The 22,479-nt window shown below is 44.9% G+C and overlaps 2 protein-coding genes across 5 annotated transcripts in view; both read right to left on the bottom strand.

Moving 5' to 3' along the window:
• DGKD (diacylglycerol kinase delta) overlaps positions 1-3,087 on the bottom strand; it is a 55,380-nt gene extending 52,293 nt beyond the window's left edge. The window contains exons 1-2 of one of the 2 annotated variants that reach the window (XM_088170683.1): positions 2,938-3,061; positions 1,269-1,330 (exon numbers count right to left, since the gene is read on the bottom strand). Coding sequence is in view for 1 of the 2 variants with exons in the window: in XM_088170682.1 (XP_088026808.1) it covers positions 2,938-3,087 (150 nt within the window). In the remaining variant the exon portion in view is untranslated. Of the gene's footprint in view, positions 1-1,268; positions 1,331-2,937 lie in introns of both variants that reach the window. The other variant, XM_088170682.1, reaches the window with a different exon arrangement.
• Positions 3,088-6,152: 3,065 nt separating this feature from the next.
• On the bottom strand, positions 6,153-20,917 carry SAG (S-antigen visual arrestin). Of its 3 annotated transcripts, XM_088170677.1 has the most exons (15): positions 20,780-20,917; positions 19,593-19,760; positions 18,968-19,028; positions 18,841-18,885; positions 18,375-18,568; positions 17,610-17,669; positions 16,459-16,526; positions 16,123-16,258; positions 15,724-15,808; positions 14,453-14,525; positions 13,998-14,135; positions 13,629-13,706; positions 12,725-12,748; positions 12,250-12,314; positions 6,153-6,335 (listed from the first exon to the last, which is right to left on the bottom strand). In XM_088170677.1, exons 2-15 carry the CDS (start codon positions 19,689-19,691, stop codon positions 6,292-6,294), a joined length of 1,170 nt encoding a protein of 389 aa, XP_088026803.1. In that variant the 5' UTR covers positions 19,692-19,760; positions 20,780-20,917; the 3' UTR covers positions 6,153-6,291. The 3 variants fall into 3 exon arrangements, with proteins under 3 accessions (XP_088026803.1, XP_014735056.1, XP_088026804.1); XM_014879570.2 differs by lacking the exon at positions 20,780-20,917 and having other exon boundaries at positions 19,593-19,944; XM_088170678.1 differs by lacking the exons at positions 6,153-6,335; positions 20,780-20,917 and adding an exon at positions 9,289-9,497 and having other exon boundaries at positions 19,593-19,944.
• Positions 20,918-22,479: the final 1,562 nt, after the last annotated feature.

The following is a 22,479-nucleotide window of genomic DNA, read 5'->3' as shown; positions in this document are numbered from 1 at the left end:
GCAGTCTGCACTCTATCATTCAACAGACAAATTCAGAATTAGGTCTGCCTTTACAAAGGAAATAAGCTCCTCAAAGTCTCATCAAAACCATGATTACCCCACAAAGTGGCCTTTGCTCCTTGCCCTGAGGGCAAGGAAAGAGTATACATGCAGCAGCATGCAGAAAAGACAATGACATCAACGAGCAATAGAACAAATCAATCCTGAATACCATAATACCTGGGATTACTTGGAAAATTTGACACTATTTAGTCAAAGGTTTTTGGCAGGTTAACACACAGAAGGCTTAACAGCTGTAGACAATACCTGTTTATAATCCTTGTTCTTAATATGCTTATGTTTGCATACACAAGTGGCTGGTTTCACCTTTTTCCAGCCATGCTGACACAAGAAGTGATATAAAACAGGGAAAACGATTAAGTAGGAACAGGAGGACATGTTCTGCTATAGTGAAACAAAAATACAACCCAATGCACCTTTCAACTTAGCACCTCTAACATTCTGCTATAAGCAAGAGTTCCCACTCTAGCACTTGAAAGGTTTCTGTATCCCTGCTCTCATCACAAACCACCACGGCCACAAGACTATAGCATCCTTCCTTCCTTTCCACATGAGACCCCTGCCACAGGTCGTGTTAAAAAATCCCAAGGTTCATCCAATCTCCAGCAAGCCAAATTCTTAATATTCAGTACTCTGGACACAGGAAAATATCTCAAAAGGCTTATTTTTTTTCACAGCAGAATAACAAACTAGCTTAAGTCACCCGGTGCTACAGCACAGCTGAGGTCTGCTTGTTACAAAACATCAACAGGTTTAGAGGGCTCCAGAGTTTCTTGGTGTGGTCAAAAGAACCATCTCACAGGCCAGCCTTGCAGTGCCTCAGCCCAAGAAGCCAGTGGCAGTGCCAGCAGCACCTCACAGATGGAGGAAGCAGCCCTGTCATCGTCCTCACGTATGACTGCACTTTGTCACAGGGGTTTCATAACTGGGACCAATGCAGCCAAACAAGGATGTGCAGCAGAATGATGGCAGGTCCTGTGTTTGAAAGCAGGGCAAACCAGCCAGCACAAAAAAGAGCCCTTTGAACAAGGCTTCACACATTGCACCATGCAGAGACATTTACTCTCCTTTGCTATGAGTACAAGAGAAGCAACACTGAGCTGCAGCACCAGTGCTGAGCGAGCTTTTGCATCCCCACAGCTGCTCCATGCTTGCCCATGCTGCAGAGACAAGGTGAGCACAAGGCAGGCAATGACAAAGTAACTAACCTGGTATTTCTAAGCAGAAACACATGACACAACAGTCCAAGAGTTACACAGGAGCTTAGTGGCTACAAAGAAAAATCATGCTGCTATAATAAAGAGTACAGAAAAGAGAAATTCTCTATTCATGGTTCCCAGTCTAAGGTTGAATGAAACCTTCACATCTTCTTTTACAGCAACAATATAGCAGAACTACAGTTGGGGTTGTAGTTGCAGAATGCTGTTACTGCCCATAAAAATGGTGTTACTGTTTCAGGATGAGCCACAGAGGGATAAAATATGACTGGGCCAGGGAAATCTGGGTGAAAAGGACTGTTACCTTACCAGGATGGCAAAGCAGGACAGAGAAAGATGACAACAAAGACTAACCAGCTGTAAGATCACTGCTTCACCAGACAGAAAGCTAAATATTGCTATATGGCTACAGAAATGTAAAACAGCACAGTGCAAGATAGGGAAAATTAGGATGCACAAAAAGGATGGGAAGATGCTGAGGGAGGCACACACAATGACTGCAGGGAATAACGAGGGCTGCACCTTCCAGAGCAAAGCTCTGAAGATAAGACAGTGACTTGTGCCAAGTAAAACAGGACCACGGAGGAGGGAGGTGCTGGAAAGTGATAATGGAACACTGACAGGGCGCTATAGCTAGGATATGCAGAGGCTCTCACGGAAAGCATGAAGAGGAGGAAGAAGCCTGTGGCAACTGTGACACGAAGAGAAAAGGGGAGATGCAGCTTCATGGGGTGAGGATGCCCTTGAGGACTCAAATACCAGGTAAATGGAGCAGCATTAGGGAGTAGGAGCCCAAATCTGACCTCCATGACTCCAGGCAAATATTACAGGGAAAGACGGTAAGGAAAGAAAGAATACAGTGTACCCTGCTGAGCCTGGGTACACTGATCACTGAGCTGGCTAAAGCTCCTTGATCACTGAGCTGGGTAGAGCTCCCTGGGAGGCCTGAACCTGGGCACTGCGAAGGTGGCCTAAGCCGGGCTACTGGGGAGGGGAACTGGAGAGGTTCAGAGAGGCAGCGGGGACAACTCCAGGAGCCCCTAAGAGCAGTTTGTGGGGCGCTGGAAGACGCTGAAGGGCATTTAGGGGGCAGCTGTTAACGGGCACTTGAGAAACAGTTCATTATGGGGATCTCTGAGGGGCATTTTTGGGTTCACAAGTGGCTAGAAAGCTGTTGGGGGTGTTGTCAGGGGGGTCTCTGCGGTGTGGACTGGGGGTCGCCAGCAGGATCGGAGGGATGGTTGGGCTGTCACCGAAAACGACAGGATAAATAAACGTTTCTAACACAGACACTATTTGTTACAATTTAAGATTTTCCCAGCAGGGGGAAAGGGGGAAACGGCCGAGTCCCTGAGGGGCGCTTTAGCGGATGTGAGGTGGTCACAGGCAGACCCTTGAGGGGTCGTTGTGAGGGGAGCGGAGCGGGATGTGTGGGGGATCGCCGGCAGCTCCCTGAGGGACGGGCTCGGCGGCAGGCCCCAGGGGAAAGCTTCGGGGGTCTCTGGCAACTCCCAAAGCGGCGGCCCGGGCTGGAGGCGGCGCGGACCGTGCCAGGCGGGAGGGAGAGGCGGCGGCACCGAGCGTAACGCGGAGGCAGCGCCGGCCGCAGCGCCGCCAGGAGCCCGAGGCCCTGCCCGCGGCCCCCTCCCGCCGCACGCACCTTCTGGCGGATCTGCCCAGACGTCGAGACTTTGCGGATGAGCTTCTGCAGGGAGCCGGGCTCCTGCTCCGGCTCGCTGTCCGACGACTCCTCGGGCGCGGCGCCGGCGGCCGGCTCTGGCTGTGTCTGCTCAGCCCCCGCCGCCGCCATGCTGCACGGACCGGCGGCGCGCCCGGCGCCCCCTACCGGCTCCGCGCGCGCGGCGCCCCCCAGCGGCGGCCGCGTCGCATGGCGGCGGCGGCTGCGGCGGGGCGGGAGGGGCCGGGGCGGGGAAGGGCCCGGCCGCCCTCACGGGACGGTCACGGCTGCCCTGCCCCTCCGCGGCTCCCTGCGAACCGCCCGAGCGCCGATCGCAACGGCCGGGCCGCGGCTCCCTGGAGCCTGGACAAAGGTGTTGAGGGCAGCCCTTCCCGCTGAGGCGAGCCCGACAGCCCGGACCGCAGTCCCCGTTCCTTCCCGTTCTTCGTGGCTACTGCAGCACAGAATCGCTCAGGTTGGAAAAGATCTCTCACATCATCGAGCCCAACCTATAACCGAACACCACCTTGTCAACCATAGCAGAGCACTGAGTGCCACGTCCCGTCGTTCCTTGGACACCTCCACGGACGAGTACTCCCTGAACACCCCCTCCCAAAGCTCTCCCCGTGTTCCCAGGATTTAATGAAACGCTGGAGCACAGCATACCGCCCAGGCTCCACCTGCCGTGCAGCCCCCGCCCCGAAGGGCACTCCAGGGGCGCTGATGCCGGACCCCGCTGAGGCGAGCACCCCCGGCCCGGGCCCGCTCCGCTCCGCTCCATTGGCAAGGGATGCAGGAAACATTCGCAGGTACCTCCCCTCGCCTCCCTAACACCCATCGGCTACGGGCAGTTCAGTGCTCCTGCTGGGATCTCTCGGAGATGTGCGAGGGGAAAGCGTCTGTCACGAAACTCGTCCTGTCATCTATTTGCTCCAAGCTGTATTCAAACACAGCACGTCCAGAGATGCCATCGCTCCCCGAACCCATCGCTCTCCGGGAGCTGGCGAGCTCTCTAGAGTCCCACCACATCAAAGCCGCGAAGTCAGGAAATTGGATCTGCTCTCACCAAGCGGTAAACAGGAGGAGCAGGCCACAGGTCTGACTCGGTAGATCAACATAACACCAGAACCAGAAGAAAGAGAAGATAAAAGGCAAACAGTTCTAGCTAGAGACCTATTTTCTACTGACAGAAGTCAACATCTACTGAGTGAAGGGCCGGAGAAAAGTCCAGCTTGTCCTGCAGGACAGGGAACTGCAGGAAAGCCCTCATTTCTCTCTGATCAAATGACCAGCATGAGCTGAACAAATAATGTCTCAAAGTGCTTTCCCAAGCCCAGACAAAAGAAGATTTAATAACCATTTAACAACCATTTCCTTCCCACTGCACAACAGAGTGCACTGTGATTTTGTCACACTTAGCTTACAGAAGTCATCACCCCAGCTGAATTTGAGAGGAAAGTCAGGCAGTGACAGAGGTCCCTCACAAAGCTGACATAAAAGAAGTGTTTAAAAAAGGAAAAAAAAAAAAAAAAAAGAAGAATCAGATCTCTGAGTTTACTGGTCCCATACTTATAGGTCTAGTAGCCAGAAAAACTGTAGGAAATACCATTGTGGAGAAAGATACACTTTGAAGTAAGACAGGGAATCCTCTTCCCCTTCCTTCTTTTAGATCTTTAAAAGATTTTCCGAACTTCTGCTCTCCAAGACCAGTATATTCACAACCAGCAATTTGTTCAGCCCTACTGTATGTTCTGTGTGTTCTTGAGCCACCAACAAATTAGTAATAAAAATACGAGGGAAAAGCCTTGCCAGACATCCAGGTGCAAATGTCTGTCCTGACCCACTCCCAAAGCTGAAATCACACAGAAATGATCCTGATCACAAGCACCTGGAACTGGCCAGGTTCCTTTAGCTGCAGAGCAAACATTGTGGCTCTTGCAATTCAAGCTAAGGTGAGACACCTGTGACTAATGGACAGCACTGAGAAACAGGTGTATTAAGGGAGAGCACTGATGGAACCCTGAAGTCAGCTGCGATCTTAATTAACTGCTTCCAGCATCTTAATCAAGACAAGTTTACAGGAGCAAACATAAGTGTGAAGTTCTTAATTCTATTTTCCAGAGTGTAGGGTGGGAAACAGAAGTCTATATTAATAAATAAGTCTATATTAATAACTTGCATTCAGGTTTTTCCAGGAGAATTTAAATCAGGGACACTGAAAAGAAGATTTAAAGCAAAAATGAGAAAAATAAAACACCAGTTGTTTTACATGCTAAATGTAATTAGCTGATACAACTCCCTTGAGCAAAAACCTAAGTGAGATTCAGGAAAATATCCGACATTTACATGGATAATGAGAATATCCAGATCACCAAGAGAAAACAAAGTTTGCAAAAAGCAATCTCATTTCTTAGAGCATAAACCAACTGCTGGCAGATGTTGGTGAAGGTTCCTCAGGGAAGGCTGCACCACAATTTCCTCCTTAATTTTCCTGCACCCTCTTTTGAAGCAGTTGCCTACACGAAACTAGATTAAATACAGGCTCTGTCTGGACGTGTATTTCTGTTTGGCATTGTATATAGGGAACTTTAAGCAATTCATGGACAGTGCACATTTATCTCAACTTTAATAACATGGTTATTAAATATATTGCTAGAAAGCTAATACTGTGTATCAGCATTGTGCATGCTGTGGGAGACAACTTGCAAGATATTTACCGGTACAGAAAGTGGATGTAAAAGCCACACGGGGACAGTTCAAGTACTGAAAACAATCACTGGCTGAATTTGGTAAAGCATCAACGCAAAAGCAACCTAAAGGAAATAAAATCAGTTTTGTACAGTCTGCTGAGAAACTTTGATGAATCACTCGTGGCTGCAAGCCAGCCTTCCAGGCTAGGATTTGGTTCACTGGCACTTCAAAGTCACAGACTCTGACACTGAATAAGTCCAGGCAGGCTGCATAAACCCTCATTTAAGCTCTCACCAGTGCTGAAAGAGACCAAACTTTTTATTAGGCAGTCCTGAAAGCAGAAGTCATGACATGGCAGACATCCTGTCCTCCTCTGCTAGCTCGAGTAAGAACCAGGTGTTTTGTTTGCTGCATTCCTCCAGAGGTGAATCTTGTAATAAGCAATGGAGATTCCTGATGTCATGTCCACTGACCTCAGGGCTGATCCCTGGAAGACCATGCATGAACTGAGAACGTGCAGATTACTAGAAACTTAGGTCCTACATTTGTAATTGAAGCCAGACAACAGAGCTCCTCTGTCAGCCTGTTCTTTTAATCACTCATCAGTTGAGGGTGAATTCTTGTCCTCTTCATCAGGTGTATTTTTTAGCTGCTGACGAGCAAACTCCTCAAATACCAGCTCTGCTTCACTGCAATGAAAGAAATACAGGTCTTTCAAAATGATGTTACCTTATTTTTACAGCAGCAGACTAGAGGCAACACACAGGAGGAAGAAGAGAAGCCTGCAGCAGACTGGTAGTGTTTCCTTTGTCTCCAAAGGGATTTAGATCACTTTCCCACAGGCACCCTCTTCACTCGTGCTATTCTAGCTAAAATGAAAAGCAGTTGATTGAGTAAGTCAGGGCACAAACTGAGGATATTTTCATCTGTACTGAATCATGTCCATTCCAGATAAATGCTTATCAGCTAGCTGAATAGCCTAGAGCCTGCAAGGGGCTTTGTCTGGGAATAAAATGTGAAACATTTCATCCTTACTCCTTCTATACAAAAAATGAGGCACATGGTCAAACCTCTTAAGTTCCTTACACTTCCCACAATAGAGCTGTTAGGCAGAACATGATCTCTTAACCTATCTTCACATGGTCAGTCACTGCTGTTTAACCCTGAACAGTCATTTGTCAGGCCACAGTAACTTGCTCACTTTGGATTTTAAGCTGAGGATTTTTGGATAGTTTTGAAGAGGTTTTTTTTAAAGAGTCAATGCACAAGTGTAGCTAGAATGTGAAATACTAAATGGAACTTACCCATCCTTCCCTGCAGTCATGAGCATGCAGCAAGAGAAGAAAAAAGACACACCGAGTAGTCAGAACAGCACATACTAAAACATTTGCAAATGTTTAATGCAAAAAATGTATAGACTTGACAAGTCAGAGCAGTGACAAGAAGCAGGACTTGCAGCAGTACAAGTTGAATTCCAGAAAGTCTCAAAATGTGCATACATACACCTGACGAGGCTAAACTCGAGCTCCCAAAAGGAAAAGCTTTCCAGCAATGCTGCCCAAGCTGTCTGAAGGGCTGAGGAACAAAAACAGATTTTCCCATCTACATTTGCTCATGGTCACAGCTGTGGGAGACATCTGTGCACACACCTGAACTCTGAGCTGACAGTGCTGTGATTGAAGAAGTCAGCTGAAGAGAAAATGATGCTCTTGTTCAATAAACATGAAGGTATTAAAATTAGAGGTCAAAGTACAGAAACACCTCAGGCATCTCTCATCAGATGGGTTAAGGCCTTTGGGGCAACACTCCTGATTTCATCTTGCCCTAAAAATGGTTTCAAAACCTTTGGCATTTGTGTTTCTTTAGTAGGATCTTTGCTAACCACACTATAACAAATCCTGCTTATTAGCAAGATTCCTTGAAAGCTGTTTCAGCACAGCCTAAAATAAGCAGAAGACTGTATTTGCAGGGATTTTATTATTCTCACACTTATTTTAACAAGGCATAATCACTTCACTGGCTTATTTCTCATGGCTTTGGGTCAGGGAGCAAAGCATCCTTGTGCTACAGAAGTCAGCAACAATCTGGGGCACTTCAGTGACTGGATAACTCACTACCTGGAGATTTCCCATCCACAACACACACTGCAATCAAGGGCAACAAGCACTGCTGGAAAAGTCATTAAAAGTGTGCTAAAGGGGGGCTGGGGGGCACTCCAGCCAAAATGTCTCAAAGGGTGGCTCATGTAATGACACTCCTGATGGCATCTCTCCAGACGAGGACAAAAGCCAACATGAAGTCTGGAAAGTCTCAGGGCATGTATGCTTGATTGAAATGGATTTAAAATGAAACATTTAGAACTTCTAAAATTTCCAACATATAAAGCATCATTTTCATTCTATTTTTTCTCCAACTTTTTATTCTTTAGTCTGCTCTCTTTCTCCTCTTGGAGGTCCTTTCATTACTATGGGAGCAGTGATGTCAGTGATGTGGGTGAAGTGAGCAAGATCCCCACCAGTGATTTGAAACTTATTTTACAAAATGGAGTGAGGGGGGAAATAGATATTGTTTCAATTGGGCATATACTTAACTGTCAGATAAAAGATTACCAAGTCAATACACAGAGTGTGGCAGCAGAGTAGTGCTTATAATAAACCTCAGATGGAATATTGCATTCAAAGATGCACCACTTCAGGCTGCAACACTATCTCCAACATACTACAATTGCACCCTAGCAGGAGTTAGGTCCACTCCAGAGTTTTCTGACTGTCCTCTGGCTTATTATAATATTGAAAAATTCTCAGAAAATGGGTAGACCTTTGCTTCTTTTAATTAGCATTCCAGCAATTGTTTTGAGGGTTGGAATGGGAGGGGGATTGATGAGGGTCCCAATACCATGATGAATACCATTGTCCTCTCAGGGGAGGGTATTCTGGAAGCTTTTATTATGCAGACACAGAAATTATTACATATAATTCAAGTCATAGCATGTGGTAATTTTCAGTATAAATTTGCTTTCAACCTCTCTTAACTTGATGGGGGAGAAAAGAAAAAGAAAGTAGGTTTTGTTATTTTCCAAGACATTCAATGCTTTAAAATGTCCTAATTTCTGAAAGTCACAATACCAAAACAGGGAAAGTATTGCTTTACTGTTAGAGTGACAAAGCATTCCTGGGTTTCTTGAAAACAGCCCTTTTGTGCAAGTTTGCAAGTTTAATCAGGGAGCAGATAAATGACCATTTGTTGAACAACAGCCAAACCAAAGGCCAGTGTCCAAGACATAGGCCCACAAAACGTAAAACATCAGAAGATTGGCAGGAAAACTCCACAGCGAAGAACTCATGCTGAGACCACAGTCTTGAGGAAAATTCAGCAGGAACTTCTGGGCCAACTGCTGACCAGGAAAGGTCTTGGAAGCATGAAGAGACACAGCCCAGTTTGAATCTATCTTTAAAAGAAACAGATCCCTACACATTTTTTGTCAACAGGCGGAACAGACTGCCAATGTGACAGGAGCTGCTTTGCCTAAAAATAACCACATGTGAACCACATGGGTCCAAAAACAGTTGTAAAAACAGCACACATGAAACATGCAAATCCTGGCCTAGCAGAAGAGCAAGAGAAGGAAGCAATAAACACAGGAAAGGAAAGGTAGCAAGCTGCTTCTTTTTTGTGTCCTGCAGGCACAGGGATAAAAGATCAAGCGATGTGCAATAGCCATGCACTGACAGACCTGCTGGTTACTGAGTGATGAATGCTTCAGAGCTTGCTCACTGACAACTAGAGAGGGCAAAGCCATCTGCTGTGAAACAGAGCACACAGCACTTGCTCACACTTGCCCCAGCTTGGCCCTGAAAGAATTACATCATGTTCTTGGGAAATGAATGTTTCTGAGGTTCTCTGTACTCAGGTCAGCCCCACATGGTTAAATGCATTGATGCTACACATTTTACTTCTGCTATAAATCACCTTGACTAGAGAAAAGGATATTCCCCCACTGCAAAATATATCACAATATGTGGCATTTTTTAATCCCATTCTAGCTTTAACTCCATAAGATGGTTGCTCTGATTTCTTTCTATTCTGCCAGCTATGCCTTAAGTCAGTCAAGTGAGCAGGAAGGTGCAGTAGGCAAACTTGTCACTACTGACTCGTCAGTAAAAACAAAAGGGAATGGAAAAAGAAGATAAGGAGCGATCTCAAAACTCCTTGTGCATGTACCTCTGCCTACACCCACTGCAGAGGCTGCTGAACAAGACAACAAAGAAAAATTCCATCTTTTGGGACCTTCGAGAGTCCAAACACTGTTTGTTGAAGCTCCATCTCTGCAATTAAGCCTGGATTTGCTTGATTCCAAATTAGATGGTATTTCACTAATGAAACACATTGTGTTTCTCAGAGTTCATGAGCTAAAGTGGTAGAAGAAAAAATTAAAAAGCCTGAACTCACAACTGGGAAAAGCGATGAAGCACAGTGCATGGAAAACTACCAAGCAATAAAGCTGAGAAGTGTTTCAGTTTACCAGCTTCATATGGGAGACTGTATTATTCCCTATAATAAGCTCAAACACCACATTCCAGCAGAGTTTTCAAGTCAGCTATTCAGGCTTCAGAGGAATTTTCTGTTGTGTTAGAGTATCTTTTTTTAAGAGAAAGCGCTTATTTCCTGTGTTAACCATTTGCAGGGCTTTCCCATGGGACAGCTCCTGAAATTACCTGCATTTTTTTTTTCAGTTTATAAGAAACCTGGTATTTCCATCTGTACAAAATGCATGGAGCATAGCTGACACTTCTGACAGCAAGCTCCTAGAAGACTTTGATGTAGCAAACAACATGTGGGCTGTGCCTCTGGTAAGAGGATGTGCTGGGGGAAGCAATCTGAGAAATATTGCAGGTCTCCATTTTCCTTGTAATGTCTTCTGCCCACATCCTTTTGAGTGCACTGTATAATGGAGTACATAATCCCTCCTTTGAAATGATCTTAGAAGGGAGAATTTCCTGACTTCCATTTTTCCTCATATTACAAATGCTTCCGTCAGAAGTAGAAAGTAATAAAAGGGAGTATCAGTATTTTTAACACCAAAAAAGTAATGTTTAAAAAAACAAAAATCACACCACTCTAAAAATGTAAAATTCTTTACTGTTGCCTAAACCTTTGGATGGGCCTTATTAGAAGTTTTCAAGCTTTCCTTGGTGCCCATGAAAGCTCCTGAGCTGCCCAGAGGCACTAGATGGCCCTCACCAGCCACACTCCTGGGATCACCAGTACCATCCCAGCCCCCACCACTTCTGTGCCAAGAGAATGTGCTGGCACTGCTCACAGCAGGGGTTTTCCCAGGGAAAATGAGTTTCCTGTAGTGCAACTGTTACAGGAGAGATAAAACCTACCTTTGCCCACTCCAGCACATCAGTAATTAGCAAAGCCTGATTCCCAACCAGAGCATCTGAATGTGGAGTGGAGCTGTCTTCTCATTGCTCACACTTGATTCCTCCAACTATTTCACACAGTAAGGACTCAAGTCACCCCTTTCTAATGTTTCCACTCTTCCCCAAAGCATCTATCTCAGATAACTCTTCTCAAAGGTTCTACTGTCACTTTCCAGTTTCAGGTTCTTAGAAACAGCAGCTTTAGATTAGTTTGGACATAAAGGGAAAAATAAAAAGAAAGAAAAAGGAGCACAAAAGCAGCCATGGATTTTATCTGAAGCCCACTAAACTTTGTCCCAGTATAGAGGGTAGGACAAGATGGCTCATCTGGAACAGCCCCAGCAGGAAAAGGCTGCTGTGTCTGGTGGTCAAGAGAGGCTTTGGATGCTGTACAGGAGCTGCTGATTTAGTGTGAGCACCTTGCAATCTCTGGTGCTCACCACTGGCCAACAGAGCCAGCCAGGGCCTGAGGAAATGGGAGGATGCTTCTGTGGTTTTGGCAGCTGATCCTAAGCCTCAAGATGCCTGGGTAAGGCTTGATCCTCACACTTACAGAGTTCCCCCACTGCCACACAGAGAAGTGATAGAAGAGATGCTCGTCTTGGATAGCTACTGAACAAGAAGGCCACATCACAGACACCATGGCAAATGCCACATCAAGGTAACAGGGACTAAAGACTCATCAGAAGTTTTATCACCACTTTGCTTAAGAGTACTTGGCTTTCTTTCTACAATGCTCATGAGTGTTAGGTATTTTATGTGTCAGATTTTTTTTCTTTTTTGCTTATACTGCAATTTGGCTGGGACTTGCTGACAGCTTCATGTAGGATATTTTGCACTGCAGTCATGAGATTTAACTGTGCAGAACTTCCTCAAACCCCTGTTCTCTGAGCTGTGATTCCCTACATGAAAGATGAAAGGAAACACAACTCTTTTCCCTTTTCTCCCACCTTTGCATCCCTGCTCTGTTATTTAGTGCCTGGAGGTTGATACATGCATATATACATACATACACACACATACATATATATAGACACACAAACACACAGAATAGCTCCATACTGGAGCCTTGTAGGCTCTGAAGGTTTCCTGTAGCACAAATCACTCTAAACTTTACAATGGTGAGATTTCACCAGAGCCTGTTAATGAACAAAGGCAAAAACCAGGTGTAACTGACCTGCTGGGTTCTTTTCCTCAGGTTTAGGGTGCATGAGACGAAATGGCAGCTCTGTGCCCACTTCACTTTGGGGAGAAGAAAGAATGCATCAGACCCACAGCTCCACACACATGCCTGGTTCAGACTCCTTCCTCCTTAGGCCAGCCTGAGCCCTCAGCTCCAGTTTCACCCATTCTTTCATACTTTTCTAATCATAATTTTCCTCTCAAAAAAAATAAAGCTCTAATTTATTCACAAATATCCCAGGCATATTCACATACATAGACTGGGTTTATTGTGTGCTGAATGTACTTGTATGTATATAAAATCAAAATATATTTTTGTAATAGCTTCATTTTCACCACAAACTACTTGCTTCTAACATCTCAAGGGACAGTTCCTTTTTTTAGGGAGGTGGGAATGGCAGTAAGAAAGAGAATAAAAAGATGAACTAACAACTAGGACTGCATGGTCTGAAAAGAAAGATGACATTTACCTGGAAGTGAGGTCTCCCAGCATGCTACAAAAGAAAACAAGGAGAAAAATAAAGAATATTTAATGCCTTTCTATTCTGGTGCTCCAGCAAGTGCTATTTAAATGGTGGACTACTGAAATCACTTTCCTAATGTACTGTTCTCTACCTTGCCACAATCTGAACTTGTTTTTAAAAAAGGTAGTCTTACTTTTTCATGTCACTCCCATAGAGAAAGAGTCTAAGTTTTTGAACTCCTGACCAAGTGTTAGGCATGGCCCATTTTCCAAGAGCCAAAAAGCAAGTGAATGACCACAGAAGGCAGCAGGTATTTTATCATGCTTTAGGCAGATCTTTGATGTATTTTTATACTAGAATGAAGGACAGATGAATTAAATACCAATGTAAACGGTGACTAGCATCAACTGAGAGTCACTGTCCTTGTCTTTTTTGCACTGTATCCTGGATCTAGCTCATGTTGATAACATCAGCTTTACCCAGAAAGCTAGCTGAGTACAGAACCTGAGCTATAGTATTTATGACTCTCAGGCAGATGTTTTCACCTTCTGCTGTGAGAGAACAGCAATGCCAACATAAAGGTTCACACAAAGTCTCACCTAACTTCCCACAGAATTGGTTATGGCTTCGAAACAAAAATTGCAATGCAAACCAGAGGTTCCTACTTCAACCATAAAGTTACATGGTATCTAAGGAGAGTAATACATACCCTTTGGCTCAGGACAAGTTCTATGGACAGGCCAAGATCGTTTTCCAGGTCATTTATGCGTTATAGGGAGCCCCATATCCCATAACATGTGCCCCTTCTCTTGGGGTGGACTGTTCTCGTCTCTTCTCACCCATCAATGACATAAACACACTCCTCTCCTTTAACTCCAGGCAGATGTAGCAAAAAGTGTGTTACACTTACCCTGGAACAGTGAGCTTCACTTTGACTTTGTAGGAAACCAGAATCCCCATCACTGTCTTGTCTATTCCATCCTTAATGCTGCCAGAGAAAACAGAGAGCAGTGTGAGGTGGCACAGCAGTATAGCAACAACACACACATGCAGCAAGAACTAGGGGAACATCCTGAAAGTGGGAGGGCAGGCAAGCCTCAGGTACAGCCAGTACTTCTCCAGATCTGTGATCACTGTCCACCCTGCACGAACACGACGGCATTAGTAATAGTGCTACATGTATCCATCTGGGCACAACTTTACATAAAATAGTGAGGCAAGCGTCTCCTTCATCTTCCCCCCCTTCTCTATTACTCACTCACTACCTGGGACCACTCACATAGTACTAGAAGCCAAGTTGGTGTCCTCATCCTTCAATTTTCCATCCAGAGCTATTTCCCGTGTCTCCCGGTTATTTGCAAGCAAGGGCAAAAGTGTCAGTGTCTTGGTCAGGCTGCTGTTTGGCTGCACCTTCTCCCTGAAAATAAAAAGGGAAGTGCTGCACTGTGGTTTGTTACATACCCAACTAGGAGATTACAAAGCTGCCCAAAAGGAGAGGAATTTATCTGTTCAAATTCAGTTGTCAACAATACAGATGTCCACCTCTAATCTAGTCAGCAAAATTCCCGTTATAATCAGCAGAGAAACACAAGCACTTATAGAAAATTCTTGATTTCACATTAAGGCAGAAAAGTAGGTCAAAACCACAGAATAACAGAATAGTTAAGGTTGGAAAAGCCTTTTTGATGACAAAGGTAATCAAAAGAGTGTGAAGGAGCAGGAGCATTCACTCACTGTGCTTCCTCAGTAGCCACCACTTTGGTATAGAAGTCACTGGAGTACAGCACCACATTGGCCACCTGCTCCACTGAGGGAGAAAGAAGAAAGCAATCACTCAGGTGTGTGCATGCACCACAAACAACACAGCTGCCCCCACCCCAAGTCCCAAGTATGGGAAACATGGTGAAGACAGCAGAAAACCCCATCCATTTAGAGCCTGAAGGGACCACCAGGTCAGATAGCCTGACCTGGACAGAGACCAACAGCACACCAATGGCTGAAGTCTGTCCTCCCTGAAAGGCACATGGCCTTGACTTGAAGACAACAGCAAGTCAATAACCCACAATTTCTCTTGAGATCCTCTCTTTCCATTATAAAGATGTCCCTCTTCCTTCTCTTTTGTCTCTGGTCCTGATATCTCTTGTGTGCCTACAGCCCATGCACGTGCATTCAGGAGACAGCATCAGTGCAGAGCCTGTGGTAACAAATGGCTTATATCCTCCAATCCTGCACAAAAATCCTAGGGTAATTCTGACTGAAGAGGAGAGCATCTGGGGCCAACAAGATTTTTTTAAGCCTAGCAGAGGCATAAAAAAGAGCCTAAAAATATTTGTGAATCACAGTACATCCCAGACTGGCACTGAAACACCTTTCTCTGCTACAGTTCTGTAGGAACCTCAGACATTTTGTTCCCTCCCTGCCTTCTTTTCTCTTTCCCATCCTTTGTCTTTCAGACTGTCTTCCCCAGCTCTGCAGTTTGTGGGATGAAAACATGTAGTGTCACATATAAAACACTGGCACAGCAATGAAGCTCAACCCCTGCCCTCAGCTTCCTCAGGAGGAATGACACTGCTGCTGGCAGAGTGGCTGCTTCTCACACTGCCAGAGGTTTCTGGAACGCCAGGCAAAGCTGTATGCTATCTAGGCTCATTCACAGTTAGCAGGAGCACCATACTGACAGGGAGCCCTTCCCACTGACCTCCCAAAAAGGGTGGACTTTCCCTCACTTTTCCCACACTTGCATTGCCCACTGCAGGAGCCAGACCCTTTCTCTTTTTCTAGGGGGGACAATCTGGTGCCTGAAATTAAGACGTACTAGTAACCACAAGAATCAGGAAAAAAGCTACAGCACTTCATTTGATGAACAGCAAAGAAACAGCAACACACACGGGGAGGGACAAATTCCTGATATCCCAACTGCCTGCTTAAGTTGTTACAAGCACTAAATTCTGTCTTTTTTCAGTCCTATTGTGCTCCAAGAATCCCAAGCAACAGTAAAAACATACCCTGGACTTTGATCTTCTTCACTGTTTTCTCTGTGCTGTTGTTGATGGTGACAGTGACTGGAATGGGCTCACCATGGTAGTATACCTAGAAGGAATGTGATGCTCAGAAATCCAGCCAGGAGACTTCTTGCAAGCTCTAAACCCCTCTTGTTCCCTCAGATTACACCTCACAGAGACCAGGCAGGGGAAGATGATCCCTCCCAGCAATTCATGACCCTTCCTTCAATGACTTCAAATGTGTTTGGCAACAAGGTTTCGGCCAGCCCTAGCAGTAGCCACTGACAGAAATTACATTAGAGCCCTTGAGTGCTGGGACAAGTCAGCTGAGAAAGCAGCAAAATGCCCACTGGCCTGCAGATTATCACGATGTCCCCAGCCCCAAGGCAAATGCCCCCTCACCTCTTTACTGAGGCAAGCTTTCAGGTGCAGGGGCTTGTTGGACATGAAGAACTGCCAGGTGGTCTCTGCACAAGGCTGGGGTCCTGGCTTCTCCGGAGCATACTGCACCTTACGGATCAGCAGGCGTGCAGAGTTCCTGGGAAGCAGCAGAGGACAACATGACAACGTGACAGGTGACACCCAGTGCTTGGCAGGGACAGGAGCTCTGCATTCCCATGTGCTCACACCCAAGAGGTCACTGACAATCAGGGGACAAAGCTGAACAGACAACCAAGGTGCATCACTGGACCACCCATCCCCTTTAAGGCAAAGCTGAAGAGAGACACATCCTGTTACCTCCTATGAACTCTCTCTTCCACATTTTCTGTTGAGAAAGCTTTCACCTCAAAGTCCACCCCACAAGTCTGCCAGAGAGAGAGAGGACAGTGTGAAATCAGGATCAGAAGACAGGAACGTCTGCAGATGTTTCAGTATCTTTCTGCACACAAGAAATCGGCAGACTCCTGCCAGCTGCAAATTATTCTGGCCTCCCACCACTGTCACAGACATCCATGACAACTGGTGTTGGCATATCCACCTGCTCTACAGTGCTTCTGATAAATGAGGCTTAATCCCAGCCTCTGAAAGATGACATCCCTGCTCCTGAAAGGCTTCCTGTGATACCAGTACTGGAAAGGTTATACCATGCTCTCTGGCCCACCCTGGTTTTCTGAACTGAATTTCTGAATTGGCTTTGTAGTGCCAAAACCAGCACCTAAGGAGTGGAAGTGACCATGCCAACCTAACCTTTGCTTTAACAGGGTTATAGTGTCATGTGGCACCTGTTTGAGTCCCAGGTAATTCTCTATAGAGACATTTTTGCTAGAATATCATTCTCTGGCATAAAGCACAGGTTATCCTTTTTGCACTAGATTCCATGACCCTCATCCCACTTTGCCTGGCTGATTGCCTAGTTCTGCTGTCCAGACAAGCAGCCAGTCAAGTATAAAAGGAATATTTTTAACAGTATCAGAAACCTTGCAGAACATATAATATTTAGTGATTTTTGCTACAGGGTTTTTGTTCTCTTTACACATACGTACAAGCCATCTCTTCTCTGCATTTAATTTAGGGCAGGTCTTAACACATGTTATTTATAGCAATCTGTGAGATTTTAGGCACTCAGTCTCCTTTCCTTTCATGTAACCTCACAGCCACAATCATTTTATGTGCAGCCAACTGACAAATCACGTGATAGACTTAAAGAATCTACAGCACTGCAGATTTTGTAGTCTTGTTGCCATTTGTTTGGATTCCCTTTCTTATTTGGAGGATTTCAACTCCAATTCTGTGGCACGTACTTGTCGCCCTTAGTTCTTGACATCTGTGGCACAGCACAGTAAAATCAGTATCACCTTGTCCTACTCTCAACCTAAACAAATTCACATTAATTTTTTCCATCTAACTTTCCTAAACCATGATAAGCACAAGTGTCCCATTGACCTCACCTTATCAACATCACGAGGTGCAGGCTGCAGACAGACTGAGCAAGGCAGGTAATCTGGAAACTGTAGGAGGAAGAAGAGGAAAGGCCCCAAAGCAATAGTACACAGAGGTTTTAGGTAACATACTGCTCACAAAAGCTGTCCTGAAGACAAGGGGTCACACATTCTAAAGCAGTAACCCTTTGGAATTCTGGCTAGTATACTTGCTTTGTATGAACAAATCCCTCTCTTCCAAAAATACTTTAAAAGTCAAGAAAGAGGAAAGAAGTCCATGCACAGCATGAATGTTCATCAGGAACACTAAGACAGACATATGACTGACAGCACTGGAAGGATTTCCTGTTAGAATTTGGCAGTCAGCTGTCATTTGCTGACAACATCTGGTAAAGACCTTTTCATCTCATTTGATCCACAATGTTTTTAAAGGAAAAGAATTTGGCACTGGGGCAATGGTAAAAAGTATTCCAGCCCCTCAGGAAGGGGAAGGCAAGGATATATGGGGCTGTTACTAGCATAAAGCCATTGCAAATTCCTTGCCTTTTTTAAGAAAACACTTCTCACAGTGCTGTGATCACTGCACAGTTAGGATCTTCTTGCACTTCACCTCTCAGGATTGCAAGAAGAAAGAAAAACACCACTTGTCACTCAAAATTGGAACTTGCAGAACATGAATTCACTGTTAATTCCCATCTTCAGTCCATCACCAAGCCTCAACAGCCTGGTAAGTACAAACAAGAAGAGAATCAGAGGCTATTCTGAGATACTTACTGTAAAAAAAAAGGGATAAGCATTTTTCCCCAGCTTTTTTAGCAGAGATTCCTGCAAGAGAGTGAGAGACTCTGGCTTGTCAGCAGGAGGGTACACCTGGACCCTGGAGAAGAACAGGTCCCGGCGGAAGGTGAGGCCAATCACATCAATGTCTTCCTGGCCATAGCGGAACGCGCAGGTCAGGGACACAAACACTGCGGAGAAGCACGGGACAGGTGAAACATGCAGCAGGGGGACAGTGAAGCCACACATCTCCTGCCTCAAGGAGACATGGAAATTCATTTCAACACTTGCATAACCCAGTGAGTACTCATCCCACGTGTAACAACATTGCATTGATAAGAAGCCCATTCACAGGGGAAGAGAGTTACATTTGTACCCTTAAAAGATTAAAAAGGTTCTACCTTAGCATCCCACTCAGAAAGACAAACAACTTCTGAGACATACACTGCAAAAAAACTCAAACCTTTTTTCCCCTTGATAATAGCAGGATCCACCAATACAACACCATCTGAAAGAAAGGGAAAAATCAAGACTTAGAGGATAAGCAGAGTTGAGAGCAGGAAGAGCAGCACATAACCTTGTGGACTTACCCACAGGTTCCACATTCCCTATGTTGTCAATGAAGTCTCGCTTTCCCAGGTAGATGGTCAGCTGTGGGGAGAGGATGGCCACAGCTGAACTATAAAATGTTTGTGGTTGTTGAGGGAAGGGGGACACACACCAGAGAGCTATAAATCTTGCAGAGATTAGAACAATTCCATTTTAAACGGCATATTTATTTTTTTCCAGCAAACATGCAACCTCCACCAGACTCAACAGGATTATACATATTCTTCAGGACATCAGAACTGAAGACCTGATCAAGACCAACTCCCAAAGGTACAACACAAATACTCATGCATGGGACAAAGAAGTGTAGATTTCAAGATTTTTGGTGCTGTCGGGTTGGAAAGACAATAAATCAGCTTTGTTTTAAACATTTATCAGCAGAGGTAAAACCTGGGAGGAGAGTGAGGTGAGCTGCCTTCTCTTGTATAACACATGAAAATTTTGCCCTAGAAACTGTTTACATCATCTCCTCAAACTTGGTGGTAATATGGCTCACACTCCTTCTTCAGAAAAAGAATTAAGGGGACAGGAAAGAGCTTTCTAATAAGTCTCCAGTCTGACTACAGGTAAAACAAACCTAAATAACCCCATTATTACTGTACTCACAGCTTTGTCACGGGTGCTTTTCCTGAAGATAACTTGTTTTTGAGGAGAATCAGCATTCTTCCCACCAGTCTTAGTCTTTTGAGACTCAGGGCAGCTCATGGTCAAAGACAGGGATGTGACTGTGGGTGAAAGAAGCTTTTCTGTCCCAAAATGTCCTGCACCAGATGCCTGGGAAAAACAGGTGGATGAGATAAAAGCAGCAGATGAAGCCCTGTACACCTGTGCTGTTTCAGAACCCCTCACACATCCAAATGGTGGCTCTGTCTAAAAGCTACAAAGGTGGTTTGTGTTGATAAGGAGTCAGACCAGCCTCCAAAGGAGAACTCATCTGTCCTGTTGCATTTTCCTCAATAAGAACCCAGTGCAACCCATTATGGGCAGAGTAGCATTGAGCTCAAACCAGAATGCACTATAAGGACAGAACAGTCCAGCCACCTGCCCAGAGAGGCAACAATTCAATCATACTTAGAGGTAGGGAACAGCTTGCACCTAAGGGGTAGAGAAAGGGGAGGGCACAAGGGCACAAGAGATATCCAGATAGAGAAGTCCAGAAAACCTAAGTGGTACAAAGCAGAGGCATTAGCTTTTCATTTTGTTGTAAGTAGTAAGATGAAGCATTTCCCCAGTTAACAGAAGATTCAAGGTGGCTCTAGAAATCACCAATATTAACTGAACCACAGGATTAGACACATTGAAGGGAAAAAGGCTTTTGGCAACTGCTGGCCAAGAATCCAGGAGCAACCTTAACCCTGTAAGATTCTGAAACAGAAGAGCAGCATCAGGAAAGGATGAGTCCACAAATATCCTGTCCTTACACTCCTCACCACCAGAGCTGTGTGAATGACAGTACTGTGTTAGACAGAGCCCAGCTCTGATGGAGTATGACTGTCTTTGTCATTTTTTCCCATTCTACTTCTCCGCTTGCTTTCCCATTTTAAAACTGCTTCAAGAGTGAAATAGCTTCTAGGGCCTATTTGCGGACAACAAAGCATAGAAAAAGGAAACACTTGGCTTCTTGGAAAGCTGAAAAAAATCTAAGACAGATATTAGAAACAGATCATACACATGTAAGCATTTCTATTTTTATTAAGTATGCTTTTCAAACCCACACCAGTATTTGTTGCTGACTAGACATGATACTCATGCTGTAGATTCAAAGAATCACACCAGCAAATAACATTAAATACCTTGCTGTGTTCCAAATGGCACAGGAGCTTCCACGGACAGTGATAGGAACTTCTAAATTATTGAAGAAAGATGAATTTTTCAAGGCAGCTGTGTCCTATGCTTCTCTGCATCTACCAGAAGGAAATTCTGCCCTCTTCACAAACAAGGAAGACAATTTGTAGGGGATTTGAAAGCTCGTCTCTAGTTGCGCACATCCAGGATTTCAGGAATTAATCCCTCTCCAAGAGCAAATATTGTACCTGGGATAAGATTCAGCTGGGAAGTGGTTAAGTCAGCAACAACAAGGCATTACCTAAGGACACTCATGTAGTCAGTGAAGAGGTGTACAATGTCCTATTCACCTGTTTTGCAAAGACTTCAGACTTATGTGGCACAGGATTGAAACCAATTTATTCTAAAGCTCTATCTCCTCCTTCCAGGCTGCAAGACATCCAGCCTGGTAACAAACTGAACACACAAGAGCCATTTATGAAAAGGGAGTTTATAAAACACTAAAATGCCATATTGATGGACTGCCAAACACCAAGAACAATGCACTATTCTCATGATCACTAAGCAATTTATCTATTACTGCTTCACCAGCATCCAACTGACATGCTGATGCAAAACAATACTCTGCTGGTTTGTACAATCCCCTTCTTAATTTACTTACAAAAACACAACATCTGAGATTCAAGAAACACAGATACTTCAATTAACTTCAGCTTTTCTGTTCCTTAATCTTCCAAGAGTAGCTTTCTCCCCACCAGTGAATTTGGCCCTGGTATTTTGCATAACAGTATGTGTTAACTTTTGGCTTGTGAGCTGCAGGAACAGCTGTAGCTTTCCTCTGGCTGCATCTGTTCATTTTACAAGGATCACATGATAGCCTGTCCACTTGCCAGCCTAACAGCTCCCTCCAGCTCAAACAACCTTGCAGTCACAGATCAAGCTTGTTTTTCACAATCATTGATATTTGCCTGAATAGTGTCCAGGGCTACACAAATTACTCAAAAAAAAAAATGAATGACAGAAGCAATGTTCCTCAGCTCTTTCAGGGTTCAAGCAACATTTTATTAACTGGAGGTGTGTTATTTGGAGAGCTTAATCACTACTCTGTCTAATCAACTCCGGCAAACACAAACCAGCCAGGCTGGAACCACAGAAATTCACACGTGCCTGTGCTGCAGAAGCAAAGTCAGGTCCTTATTGCACGAATTAGGGAAGAAACCCCAGAGATGAATCTCAGTCACACTTCGCAAAAGCAAAAGGGAGGAAGCCGGTTTTATACAAATCTGTGCTGCAGCCACTGCAGGGTCATTAATTTTCCAGGAGAGGATGAGCATCCCTGTTGGTACACGTACCATTGCAAACATCTTCAGGGGATCTTGGAAACAGCTTCTCCATATGCTCAGGTTCTGAGTGCACCCTTAATCCAGAGAAAGATGCCCAACCCACCCCCAAATCCACCTGAAGGGCAGCTCCACCTCTGGCAGCAAAACTGCTACAGCTACCTCTGTACTGCAGGTACCTTCATTTGCTTTTCTTCCCTCTGCAGGCTGAAGCAGAAAAGGAGGAAATAGATCAAAATACAAGAAAAAAAGGAAAGCTAAAATTGCTCATAAGAATTTATTACATACCTTGGTGCTAAGGAATTTCAATCTAAAAATGCTTAAGGACTTAGCTAGCTAGCCATAATCCTTCAACATTATTAACCTGC

The sequence above is a fragment of the Sturnus vulgaris genome, chromosome 10 (genome assembly GCF_052056855.1).
Source record: "Sturnus vulgaris isolate bStuVul1 chromosome 10, bStuVul1.hap1, whole genome shotgun sequence".
NCBI classification, from domain to species: Eukaryota; Metazoa; Chordata; class Aves; order Passeriformes; family Sturnidae; genus Sturnus; species Sturnus vulgaris.
This window is presented reverse-complemented; position numbering and strand designations above follow the sequence as displayed.